General features: G+C 57.7%; 1 protein-coding gene across 1 annotated transcript; it reads right to left on the reverse strand.

Annotated features, from left to right (window-relative positions):
• Positions 1-2,816: 2,816 nt before the first annotated feature.
• On the reverse strand, positions 2,817-10,204 carry IDO2 (indoleamine 2,3-dioxygenase 2). The gene is made up of 10 exons (XM_082779388.1): positions 10,058-10,204; positions 9,235-9,330; positions 8,537-8,656; positions 8,274-8,392; positions 7,952-7,966; positions 7,297-7,396; positions 7,049-7,166; positions 6,826-6,877; positions 5,297-5,445; positions 2,817-3,846 (listed from the first exon to the last, which is right to left on the reverse strand). The coding sequence occupies exons 1-10, from the start codon at positions 10,154-10,156 to the stop codon at positions 3,494-3,496; spliced, it is 1,221 nt and encodes a 406-aa protein (XP_082635514.1). The 5' UTR covers positions 10,157-10,204; the 3' UTR covers positions 2,817-3,493.
• Positions 10,205-12,385: the final 2,181 nt, after the last annotated feature.

The following is a 12,385-nucleotide window of genomic DNA, read 5'->3' on the forward strand; positions in this document are numbered from 1 at the left end:
CTGGGCAGCTAAACGAGGAGAAATCCACCTGGGAGCTGGGCCTGGGGCAGCAATAGCTCCGAGAGGGCCCCGAGCTCCCTGCGGGGAGCAGCGATCACAGGAACTTGCAGGAATTCCCAGCCTGGCCCTTGGGCACATCCAGCCGGGACTGCTCTTTTGCTGTACGACTTTAATAAAGAGCTGAATAAATGGGCCTAATTCTGCCCGGTGCTTCGGGTGCCCTGCAGGCTCTGGGCAGCGACCAGCGCCATGCACCTCTCTTCAGAATTTCCTTTGCTCTTGCACAACAGTTGCCAAGCGCCGTGTTATTTTCAAATGTGTTGTGGCATCTTTAGGCACGGGGCCCGCTAAATAATTTAAATGCAATGTGCCTCCAGTCGTAATGCACCTGAGACCTTAGATGTCTGCGTCTTGTGATCAATATTAGACAGCAGTGGTTTGGAAACAGAGAGAAATCAAAGCCCTCGCAGAGAAGCTGTCCCAGCCTGCCGGGAGCAGAGACAGGAAGGGGCCGTGCATCACTGTCTGGGCGCTGAGCGCGCAGGGCCCGCCCGCACTGACTTTAAAGGAGATGAAGCTGATTAATGCCTGTGCTGTCACTGCATGCTTCTCTCTCACAGCGTTTCATAAACTCTAGTCAGATCTGATGAGCCCTCGCTGTGTCGTTTGTCGGCCTGGGAAAGCTGTGGGCTCAGAAGCAGTTTCTGAGGAAGCACACAGCAATTCAGGCGCCTTCCTCATCCCCGCAGCAGTGCTTGCAGAGCCCAGGATCCCCGCAGGAGGGTCCCGGAGCCCTCCCACCTCTCCTCTGGCTGCCCTGCTCCATTTCCCTGCAGAGGGGGCACAGATCTGCACCCTCCCTCCCCTGGTTGAGCTTTGCCGGGGCTCTGCCCGTGCAGGGGCAGGGAGTGAGGGCTCCAGGAGGGTTTGCAACAAGGACAGCGCCTTCTGGGGACCCTTTGCCCTTGCCTGGCGCTGGCATCGCTGCCGACCAGCCTTTGCTTAGGTGCTCTGCAGCACGGGGACAGCCCCTGCGTCTCCCCCCCAGTGGCCATCTGCATGAGCTCCCTGGGAGCCCTCATTATATTTTTCATTTAGCCAGAGTGACTTTTTTTTCCCTCCAGTTTGCTGTTTGCCTGAAATGGTCTGAAATGTAATAGACCAAGACAATCATCAGTATGAAATATTTCCTACATAAAATATGCAGTAGCTATTCAGAAATGAAGATCGAGTGGAATGAGGGCTGCCAGACAAAGATTTAAAGGTGCTGACATGTTCCTATAGGCTGTTTACTGAAGATATCTTCGCCTAAGCCCCAGTTTTAAGACTGCCTTTCAAAAGAGGGCACAAAATAGAATTTAGCAAGGAGCTTTAATAATTCAAGGCGCTGTGTGCTGAGCTTTTTGTTACCCTTATGGGAATGAAACCTCATTTCAAAGGACCTTGACTTTCTTCTGATAGTGCAGGAGAAGTGGCACTGCCAGAGCTATTTTTGCATTGAGACACTGATTGGGTGTGAAACCTGTCTCTGGTGGCCGTGCCAGCACACCCGGGCAGACAAAACACGGCTGCATATGGCCTGATTTCCCTCAGGATGCCAACGCCGAGGGATTTGGGGGTGCTCTCTGTAAAATCAGGCCACTTGGGCATCTGGTGTTATGAAAAGCTGCGCAGCCGCCGCAGAAGTGTGGAGCTGAGGGCTTGTTGGCTGCTCTTGCTTCACGTGCTGTGGTGCTTCTGTCTCAGGCTGACCCCTGCCTTGGGCTGGGTGCTGCATGTATCCCCTGCTCCAGAGCCCAGGGGAGGACCTTGGCTTCATCTGGGGAGGTTTTCCTTTGCTGGGCCCTTTTGGAAACCATATGTCCCCTGCCACAGCACAATATTGATCACTGAGAAGTAAGTGAACTCTGTGTCTGCCCAGAAGTTGCTGCGTTACCCTGGTGGCATCCTGAACACTCAAGCTGGTAATGGAGAATAAAAGCACACTCTCATCACTCGGCGCCTCACTGTCAAGCGACCACCCGCTCCTTGGGGCCCCTCGCTGCCCCTGTCTGCTCATGTCTCTCCTCCACATCCCCCCTTCATCTGGCCCTGAGTGACTCCAGCAGACTCCAGTAACTGTGGCCCAGCCCCAGCCCCAGCATCCATTTCAGATCTCTGCCTGTTACTCAGACTGGAAGCAGGCATTTTGGTAAGCAGACCTGTTAAATAATAGGGAGATGTGGGGCAATCAAGAGCCCTATTTTTTAGACCAGGCAGCTTGTTTTTGTCAGCCCAATGCCAGGTTCAGGCTGAAAGAATCACAGAATACCCCAAGCTGGAAAGGACCCACGAGGATCGCCTCATCCCACTCCGTAAAGGTGTGATGGGAGCTGGTGACCTGAGGCTGCCTTCATGGTTTGGGACCTGCACGTGCCCGGCAGCCCTGGGCTCTGAAGGAACATGCCCTGCCGTGGTGTTGCAGTGCTGTACTTCATTTCTCCGGGGGGCGAGAGGAGCCGAGGCTAACAGACGCGGGTGCCAAAGGCAGCGGAAAGCTCCTGTCCTGCAAACCGATTGCGCCCCACGGCCCCCCCAGCACTCACTGCAGCACTCGTGAAATACAAACCCAAATTGTGCTTCCTCTGCCTCCCCGCACCAGCTGCGCTCCCGTGCCGCCAGGCGCGCTCCCCGCTCGGCGCAGCGCAGGATGCTGCTGCCACCTCGCGATGGGAGCGGGCTCAAGGCTGAGGGCCCGGCGCTTCCACCCGCGTCCTGTGCCCTTGCAGGGGAAGGGCGAGCCGTGCAGCGCAGACAGCTTTTAGGAATCCCAGCTTTATTAGCCTGTGCAATTCCCCTCCTCTCCAAGTTGCTCCTGCAGCCTCTGCCGAGGGGCTCCGAGGTGCCACGCTCCTGCTGGCGCCGTGGGGCCGCGCTGGGTGCTCCGTGGGGGGCTATGGACAGTGGCACAGCGTTTGCCCTGGCAACCTCCAGCAGAGAATCATGAAATCATGGAAAAATAATCACAGCAGATATGCAGACTGGGCCTGGAAGGGACCTGCTCTTAATTAACTTAGCCCAGAACTAGAACCTCCAGCAGCAGAGGTGCTTTGGGTGTGTATCTGCTAGCGCCAGCCTCCAGCAGCTGAGGACAGCAGGCCCATGGCAGCACCGCAGCCCTGGCTGCATTCGGGGATGAGACCCCAGTAGGGGCAGTGCCTGGCCTGCCAGCTGTGGGGTCTGAGCCATGGTGGGGTCCTGGTGGGGGTGGCTGCCGTGCACGACCCCCACAGGTGGCGTGGGGCAGGCAGGGATGCTGCAGAGCAAGGGACTTGGAATTAGGGAGGAGGGAGGCAGCTTGCTCTGAGCCTGGGACCTGCGCGAGTGGGAAGGGGCTGCAGGGAAGGAGGGAGGGTGGGAGGGGGTGTCAGTGACGGTCACCGTTTGGCTCATGCACTGCAGACACCAGCCTGAGTCCTGCGGCCTCCTGGGCCTGCCCTCAGCCGCCGGGGCGTCAGGCGCTTATCAGCCCGTCCCTGGTGGTGTCCCTGACGCTCTTCAGGAAGCTGAAGATGTGCGACCCCCCGGTCCCTTTGGCCTCCAGCGCGGCCGGGGGCCTCCCAGCCCAGCCGCCCACCGCCGCCCGCCCTGCCTTGGCTTTGGCCACGGCGATGTACTTGGTGACGATGGCAATGTGGCAGGACCTGAAGTCTGCCAGCGCGGTGACACAGCGGTTGAAAGCCGCCCGCAGCCGCGCGTCCCCGGAGCAGAGCACGTGCTGCTTCAGGGAGGGGGCCCGGCCGATCTCCTCGATGAAGGCTCGGTGGGGAGGGGGCATGTAGTCCCTCATCCTGTGCAGGAACGCGGCTGCAAAACACCAGCAGAGGAAGAAAGAAGTTGAGGGGAGATGGGAGGAAGCTCTCGGAGAGCGGCCGGGCTGCAGCCAGGGTGCCGGTGCAGTCGGTGGGCACGAGTCGCACACTGCAAAGCCTGGGTGTCCTTAACCCAGCGGGTGCAGCCACGTAGGTGGCAGGAAACCTGCTCAAGATACTGCAGCGTGATTCTGTGCCTGAAATGCAAGATGACAAATATTCCCATCTCTGATCCTGTCTCATATCTTGGTGAAATATATCCCTGCTAAGCTAGGGGCATGTGGGAAAACTATATAGATGCCAGGCATTTCTTTAGACTGAAATATTGGATTTTCCTCTTCTTGCTTACTCCATGAAGGTCTGTCTGTGTACCTGGAAAAACTAATAAAGTTAATAAACCAACAGAGGACCTTAGGAGCAGGTGTAATGTAAATCAAAGAGAAGAGGAGCTGCAGATAGCTGGGTCTCTTCCATAACGCAATGTAAATGCTCTCAAAACTCTTCTCAGCTGGCATTTACTGGGGCTGCCCCTGCCCTTTCCTACCTGTGCTGATCCTCACCTGGATGCCCTTGGGAAGGCTGTGCAGGGGCGGCTGCATCCCAGCCAGCCAGGAGCTTACCCAGGGCTTTTGCCTCCCAGACCCCTGGGCTGGAGCCCAGCACAGGAGCAAGCAGGGGCCTGAGCCCCTCAAGTGCTGTGTTGGGTCCCCCGTCAGTGCCTGGGGAAGCCCTCTGCTTGCAGGTGCTGTGGCGTACTGCCTGCAAGCACCAAAATCCCAAAACAAACCTCCTGGTGGCTGCTCCCTTCTGCCCAACCCCACCTCTGTCCTGGCACTGAGCTATGCCATTTAGTGCCAGATAAGATCCTCCTCACAGTCTCCTGTCCTCTCATCTGTCTTGGTGCAATAAATGAATTGAGAAAGAAAACCCATATTAGGTCAGTGCTTCATTAGAGTTGCTTTTAACCCTAAAAGGCAGGTTTTAGCCCTTGCTCTCAGCCTTTATTTATTGTTTGCTATTAGCATGGTTTCACTAATTTCTGATAAATATATTCTGTTGTGGGCCAGACTATTGCAAAGCTATGTGAATGGATGAGCTCAGTTACTGGCAGGATGCTGGCATGCTCTGCTCCCTCATCTCTGTACCCATATATAACCTCAGTAAAAAGTTGACATGCAAAAAACAAAGTCTGTCCCTCTGGGAATTTATAGCAGTGTGGAGGTGCTTGCCAGAGCCTCATTTATGGACTTCCTCTGTAATGTACTGGGGAGAGCCTCTTCCCAGCCAGATGCTGTGACAGGGCTTTGGGGAGTGAGAGCTGGAGACACGGCCCTATCAGCTGGTAAATCTGCTGTAGGCAAAGCCACAGGAAATGTGCTGGCTTGGTTCTGTGCCCCCCAAATTATTATAGATTTTTTTTTAAAAGGAAGAAGTGTTTGACTTACTGCTTTCCTGGCTGTGGCGAATCCCCAAGAGCTCATCAAAAGCATGCAGGATGGTGCTCTGTGCCGCGCTCCCTCCCGAGAAGGCCATGGGCTCCTCGGAGACCCCTTCGTACACCAGCCCGTCCGGCATCGCGGGGTTGTCCTTCCAGCTGAGCCAGGCACAAGGTGCTCAGGAAGGGGGTGGCCACACAGCGAAGCCCCCACGCTTTGTCAGCAGGTCAGACTGCAGAGAAGTGACCCTGGGCTGACAAGCTGGGGTAAAACCTTCCTGACCCTGTCCTTGGATCGCTTCCCCCTCACTGAGCCTTGCCAGCTGTCCTCAAGCACAGGATAAATTTGGGAACTGAACACCACACCAAGGTGCCCAGCAAGGTCGCAGCTGTGGGGAGAAATCCATCGCTACCTTTCTTCCCACAAGCGAGGGATCGCTGTGTGGGGCTCCAGGCTCTGGCATTCACCCCAGGGCACGCTCCTGGGACCAGCCCCTGCCGTGGCAGCATCCCCAGCCCCTGGCCAGGTCCTGGGGGTTGGCACTGAGCAGGCAAGAGGGGATCGGCTGCCCTGCTGTGCAGGATAGAACAGCAGCACCTCAGGCATTAGTTCCCTGAGTCCCCAGTAGGAGCTGCCCGGTTGCCTCTGCACCAGTAAGAGCCACACAAGAGCTCCTCTGAGCCCTTGAAGTTTTGACTTTGGATTTTTCTCCATTCTTGCTGATGATGTCTTTAAAGACAGTGCAGGAGAGTCTTTATTTATTTAGCAGAGCACAAGCCCGTAATGTGATTTCCTCCCTCTCATAAAAGACGCTCGCCCTCAGTAGGGCTGGGAACTGGGCAGCGCTGCTGCCCCCCCCGCCCCAAACACCATTAACTCTCAGCCCGTGTCACACTGGTTTATGCTCCTGTTGTGCAAAAATGGATAAATGCTCTCTTGCAAATGGAAAGAGAAGTTATAATTTCAGAGAGATAATGTGCCTGGCACAAAAATATCTCTTGACCTTCCAAAGAATGCACCATTTCATGAAGCTTTCAGTACTGGCTGTTAGGGCTGTTTGACTGCAGATTTTGCTCAAATTGCAGAGAAAATAGATTCATTATCAAATACCTTAATATTTTTAGCTCTCCCATGGATGTATTTATAGTAACCTCTAGTAGTGGGAAGTTCTTCTAAGCAGAAGGGAATTTAAAAGGCATGTTTTTCCAAGCTGATGACCATCAAGACAAGGTCAGTTGGGATAAAAAATGAAAGAAACATAATCAGGATGCATGGAGCCTTTTGACTGAGGAATGCTGAGATATGCCGAATAGAAATAAAAATAGAAACCCCCTGAGAAGCCCAAGAGTGGAGCAGTTTGGGATGCTTGCAGCCCAGCAGGGAAGATGAGGGATAACAAAACCACAGCGCTGAGCTCTTTTTGCCATACTGCTGCCTTGCCCAACTGAGCAGCCCCAACAGGGCTCCCCCTTCCCAGTGGAGCCCCTGCTCCCCCTGCCCGTGGTGTCTGTGGAGGAATGGGAATGCTCCATACTCACCCAGAGAGAAAGATCCGGATCACGGCATAAAACACTGCTGGATCCACGTAATCTAGGAGGAAATTGGATCGGAGGTGTCACTGCGGGCAGTCTGCATCGGCGTTTCCCACGGGCAGGACCTTTATGAGCTGCTCTCTGGGCCAAGCACCAGCACATTCATGCAGTGCAGCTGGTGAGCAGCCCCATGCACGGCACCCCGAGGGCTGCCCCAGGCTGCTGTTACCGTGCATCCTCTGCAGAGCCTTGCCCATGGCCCCGATGGCCGTCGCCAGCCCCTGCAGGGCCTGGTGCAGGGTCTCCTCGTCAAGCTGCCGGATGGCACGAATGGCCTGAGGGATCGCCTGCGAGGAGCAGAGGGGGAGCACAAAGCGATGGAGGGGCTGGGATGTGCTCGGGGTACTCGCTGGCAGCCCCGAGGGCTGGGCTCTGGGGCCAGGCAGCTGCAGGGCACAGCAGGGACTCGTGCCCTACCTTAATGCCAGGCACCGCCGCCTTCTCCACCAGGAAGGTGACGAGGATGAACCCCTTCAGGCTCTCTCCCCCGGGCAGCGATATGATGGTGTCCAGGTTCCTGCAAGGCAGTCAGCAGCAGCTTTCCCCCTGCCCTCACCTGCCCCCCAGCCCTGACGCTGCATCCTGGCAGGGAGCTGAGCTCTGCTGCTGCCTCCCAGGGGTGGGTGAGATTTTTGGAGGAGCTGCTGCGTGCAGCCACCCCTCCACCCAGCATCAGGACGGACCTCAGCTCCCCCACCCATGCAAAATCCTTCCTGTTGCAGAGCCTTCTGCACCCTGAGCAAAGGGAAGTGGGCACGGGGCAAAAGGGACCAACAGGCTCTGCTCTGGCTCTGAGGGATCCTGAATCCTCCTTGTGCCCTCGCTGGGCTACAAGTCTGGTCCCTGGCAGCCAGGCTCTGCACAGCCTGGATCAGCCACGGTTCAGCCGTGACCATGGTGGCTTTGCTGTTGTTTCAGTGGTGGTTGTGTGCCAAGGACCGAGCTGTTTTTCTTCTGCTCGTGTACCGAGAGAGAGGTTTAACCTAAGCAGAGCCCTGCAGTGTAGGAGCACTAATACAATTCAAACAAAACTAATACTGTTAGAAAATAAATAAGCATCTTAAATACTTACTCAATTTCCAGAGGCCTGCAGGCATTTTGGGCATTGCCAGCAAATACACAGGGAAAGGGGAGAGGGAGAGAGAGAGGTGTTATAAATCGTTCTAGCAATGGCCTGTGCTGCCTAACACAAACGAGTTTGCTCACCAGAGGCAGCACCATCCCTCGGGCAGATGCTCCCGCTTGCCCCCATGCCCATGGGGCAAATCCCCTCCCCGGCCCTTAGCTGCGAGCTGCCCCCCAGCTATGCCGGGTTTAAGAGGTTTTGGTCAGGACTGGAGCTGTGCGGGCTCGTTGCCGCTGACCCAGCCGCAGGAGCCGCGTTCGCTGTTTACCCGCTGGGGTCCTTCCTCCTCCAGTTGGCCAAGACAAAGTCTGCGTGGCTGAGGATGGGGGGGAGCCCGAGGGCCTGCGACACCTCCCAGAAGGGGACGGCGAGGTGGCGGGGCAGGACCTGGGGGGCACAAAGCACGGGAGAGGTTGTGCCCCAGCTCCGGCCTTGGGAAGGAGGCTCGGCCCCAGCGGGACGGCTCTGGCTGCGGTCCCAGGGGAGCAGAGCATGCGCCAGCTCCCCGCTAGCAGGGGAACCTGCGGTTACCTTCACGGTGCCCTCCTCGCCCTCCTGCCACAGGTAGCCCATGGTGATGAAGCTGAGCACCAGGTGGGCCAAGTACAGCTCCTCGCGCCCTCGGAGGTGCCGCGTGCTCAGCTGGGGCATCTACAAAGAGACCCTGGTGAGCACGGAGCACCGCAGCCGTACAAAGAGTGTGCCCCCCTGTGTGCCCCCCCAGCCAGGAGTGCCCCTCCGGTCACCTCTCCCTGCCCTTTTCCTTTCCCCCCAGCCCTGCACCGCTCGCTATGGACAGACTGGTTTGCTGTGTGTGATGGTTTGCAGGAACCCCGGGGGTGTCACTGCCCCGCGCCGGGAGGAACGCGGGAGCTGCAGCTCTCGTGACATCTAGAGGGTTTCCCCTGCCACCGCACTCCGGCCTGCCTTGGCCGGCTGGGACAGCCCAGCAGCTGTGTCAGGAGCTATTTCTGTGCCGAAGGCTTTGCCTCTGCATCGTGTTAGTTATAACCAACTCCGTGTGCTTTCCATACACAGCGCCCTTCCCTACAGCAGCACCAGCTAAGGCAGGAGCAGCACACACACACACACGGAGCTGCCCGTACACGGGGATCCTGCCAGCACAGGCAGTCAGGAGATTTGCTTTGCTTTTCCGTGGCATTTGCAGACTCAGCTATGCCAGACCGAGGTTGAGGGTGCACCAGCACCAGCAGCGGCCGCACGTTTACCTGGTGAACGCGAGAGCGGAGCCGATGGCTCGCAATCAGCTGGGGCAGCTCACAGGCGATCTCCATCCACGGGCCGTAGGGGGCCGGCAGCTCCGTCTTGGGAGGAGATGAGAAGCAAGGGGGGGGCTGTCAGCACACAGCCCCCCGCACAGCGCCTGCAGCGCTCCTCTCCCTGTGCTCCAGCACAGCAATACGGTGCCGAGGGCTGCTGCTGGTGCTGCTGGGGAGCCTGCATGGAGCTGGGGCAGGAGCCCACCCCACACCCCCACACCCCGCGCCCCCCACCCTGCAGCATGGGCAGAGGTTTCTGCAGGGGGGGGGGGGAAGCGGCTGTCAGCCAGCCCGGGCTCCAGCATCCATCCAGCCCTGGGAGTCGCAGCTAATGGTTTATGTCTGGTTCCCCCTCTTGTAATATCAGCCTGCATGATGGGGAATTAATGGACAATAAACAAGTATCTGCCTGTCCCTGAGAGCTCCCTCTGTAAATTGCGCCCCAGTGACAAATGGCTCTGCTTTCAGCATGGGAGAGTTGCCTTCTAAATTCTCTCCTCGTACTCCTGTGAAATCCTGTAAATCCAAGGCCAATATCTGAATTGCAGAGCTCCTTCCCCTCTCTCCTGTGCCACGTGCTGCAGCCAGTGTAATTTTTAAAGCAAGGAATTTGTCCTATGAAGCTGCCTGTCCCGAAGTATCACAGGCATTCCTCACTGATTTTCCAAACCCTTGTAAAATAGCATTAAATGGACACCCAAACATCACCAGCCCCTCTATTTCCCTGCTGTTTCCTGCAGCCCACGGGCACGGTGGCACGGCCGTCTCCTACCAGAGGGTTGGGAAGCAGGAAGCCATAATCCTCCGAGAGCTGAAACCGGCTCAGTGCCGAGGACAGTGGGGTCTCCTCCTTCCCATCGCCGGCCTCCATCCCCGGTGCTGGCCGTGGGGCCGGGACGCGCTGCGGCTCCGTGGAGGCACCGACTGCCCCGCGCCAGGTATGTGCTGAGCCAGCACAGCGCGCCCTGGCCACGAACCTTGTCCTGGGGGGACAGGTGAGGCCCCGGCCGCCTGCGGCCAGAGGGGTCGAGCAAACACGATTAAAGGTTGCTGATAAGCCAATGTCGTGGAGCAAGCGCCGAGCCCCGTCCTCGTCAGCATCCACCTCTGGAGCGGGCTCGGGGAAGGCTCCTTGCTGCAGGAGGGGGCTGTGGGCTGCCCCCCCAGCCTGAGATCTCCTCAGCAGCGCTGGTGGCTGCTGCCCATGGCTCACGGCAGGGTCTGCACCCGGCTGGTGACCCCCCCGAGCAGGGGCTCCAAGCGCCTTGTCCCCGCAGGAGCGATGTATGCTCCATCAGGCATCAACTGCATCCCGAGCCCCGTGCTTGCATAAGGTGCTGCTGATTTACGTGCTAATAATATGCCCAGTGCAGCCAAAATAAATTAATGGGAGCCACAACTGAAGCTGCTGCCACAAAGTAAGTGCTGCATGGCAGGGAGTAAAACTCCCTAATCCACATTTCATGTCAGCTGAGGATTTATCTGCATTTCCAGCTAACTCCCTAATGACTGAGCGTGAGCTGAGGTTGTCATTAAATTCCCATTGCCAAACAAAGCACAAGATTCTAATGATGGCTTTAATTGTGCCTGCACCGTGGGCTCCCCGTGCTCTCCCCAGGGCTGCACACACCCAGCCCCAGGGGAGTCAGAGCTGACAGAGGGGGATTAGACGTCCTTGTGATGAGGGTCTGAGGGTTTCTGACCTAACTGTCCTGCACAGCACCAAAACTCCCTGCCCATCGGGTGGCTTGTGCCACTGTCTGGCCGGAGATGGATGAAAGTAGGCCAAACGAGACCCTGCAGAGGAGGCTGCTGAAAATCACATTTCAGTGTGGTGCTGCCTTTGTCCCCCCGCAGATCAGTCCCCCCCTCCCCTCCCTCCATCCCGCAGGTGCCGGTGCCATTGCAGCACAGCAAAAAGGGCTGCAGCAACAGCAGTGTCTGCTCTCCAGGCCTGCTCCTCGTTGTTCCTCCCTGGGCGAAGCACAGCTGCACACACACAGCACTCAGAGCCCCCCTCTGGGCAGCCTCTGAAAGGCACAGTCCCCTTGCCCTCCCTGGCCCTCCTGGCAAGGCATTGCTCCGCAGGGATCACAGGACTCAGGCATCAGAAACACCTTTTATTGAACAACACACAAAAAAACACAAACTACAGACTTAGCATCCCTCAGACAGGCTTCAACACCCCCCGCACACAGCCCCTGGGGGGCCACGTGGCTGTTGTGGGTTACATCCCAAACCTGGGACCACAAATGTCTCTGTGTGCTGCGCTGCTGCATCTTCCTTCCAGTGCTCCCCAAAGTCCAGAGCCCTGCAGGCAGCTGCCAAGCACACAACAGGGATGCCCGTTAGTCCCCGCCAGCCCCTCACGCAGTGACCACAGCCCCCCAGACCCTGCCTGCCCCCCGTGTGTGGCACGGCACCACCCTGAGACTCGCCGTGAGCTGCAGCAGCTGCCCCACCGTGCACCCGCTCCCATCCCAGGGAGCGCCTCCAAGCCTCTCCGCTCCGTCACACGGGAGTTCGTCACCTCCTGGCTGTCACCCGCAGCCACGTCCCAAGGACATTTGACCGCCTACCGCCTCGTGACTGCCCTCTCCAGCTCCTGCGACCTCCCTGGCCACGTCTGTTGGTGCCTGGGTGCCGATGTGCTGCAGGAACTGCCAGCAGCCAGGAACCTGCCGCCTGCCCTCCACAGTGATGCCTGGGCCACCTGCAGTGCCCTTGCCCTGACGCTCCCCCTAACACCCCCTACCTGCTGGTGCAGAGGCACACAGACTGCTCCTGTTCTCTGGTTTCCACTGCCAGCTGTGCCACTGCATGCAGACTGTTTACAACATCGGCACAAAACTTGGGTGACTTTGGCAACGACTTACCTTTAAAGTCCTCTCCAGCTATTTTGCTACGCATCCAACACGCTCCCCTCCTCCTCAGTGCTTTCTTTATCTTCAAACCTAGGGTGGGAGCAGGGAGTTGCCCCCAGTCACCAAGCCCAACAGCACTGCCTCCCCTCTCCTCTCTCCCCCTCGTGCACACCGCATGGCAAGGGTGCAGGTCCAGGCTCTCCCTTTACTGTCACCTACAACTGCATCTGAGCCCG

Source organism: Aythya marila (assembly GCF_965140915.1).
Source record: "Aythya marila genome assembly, chromosome: 26".
Taxonomy (NCBI): Eukaryota; Metazoa; Chordata; class Aves; order Anseriformes; family Anatidae; genus Aythya; species Aythya marila.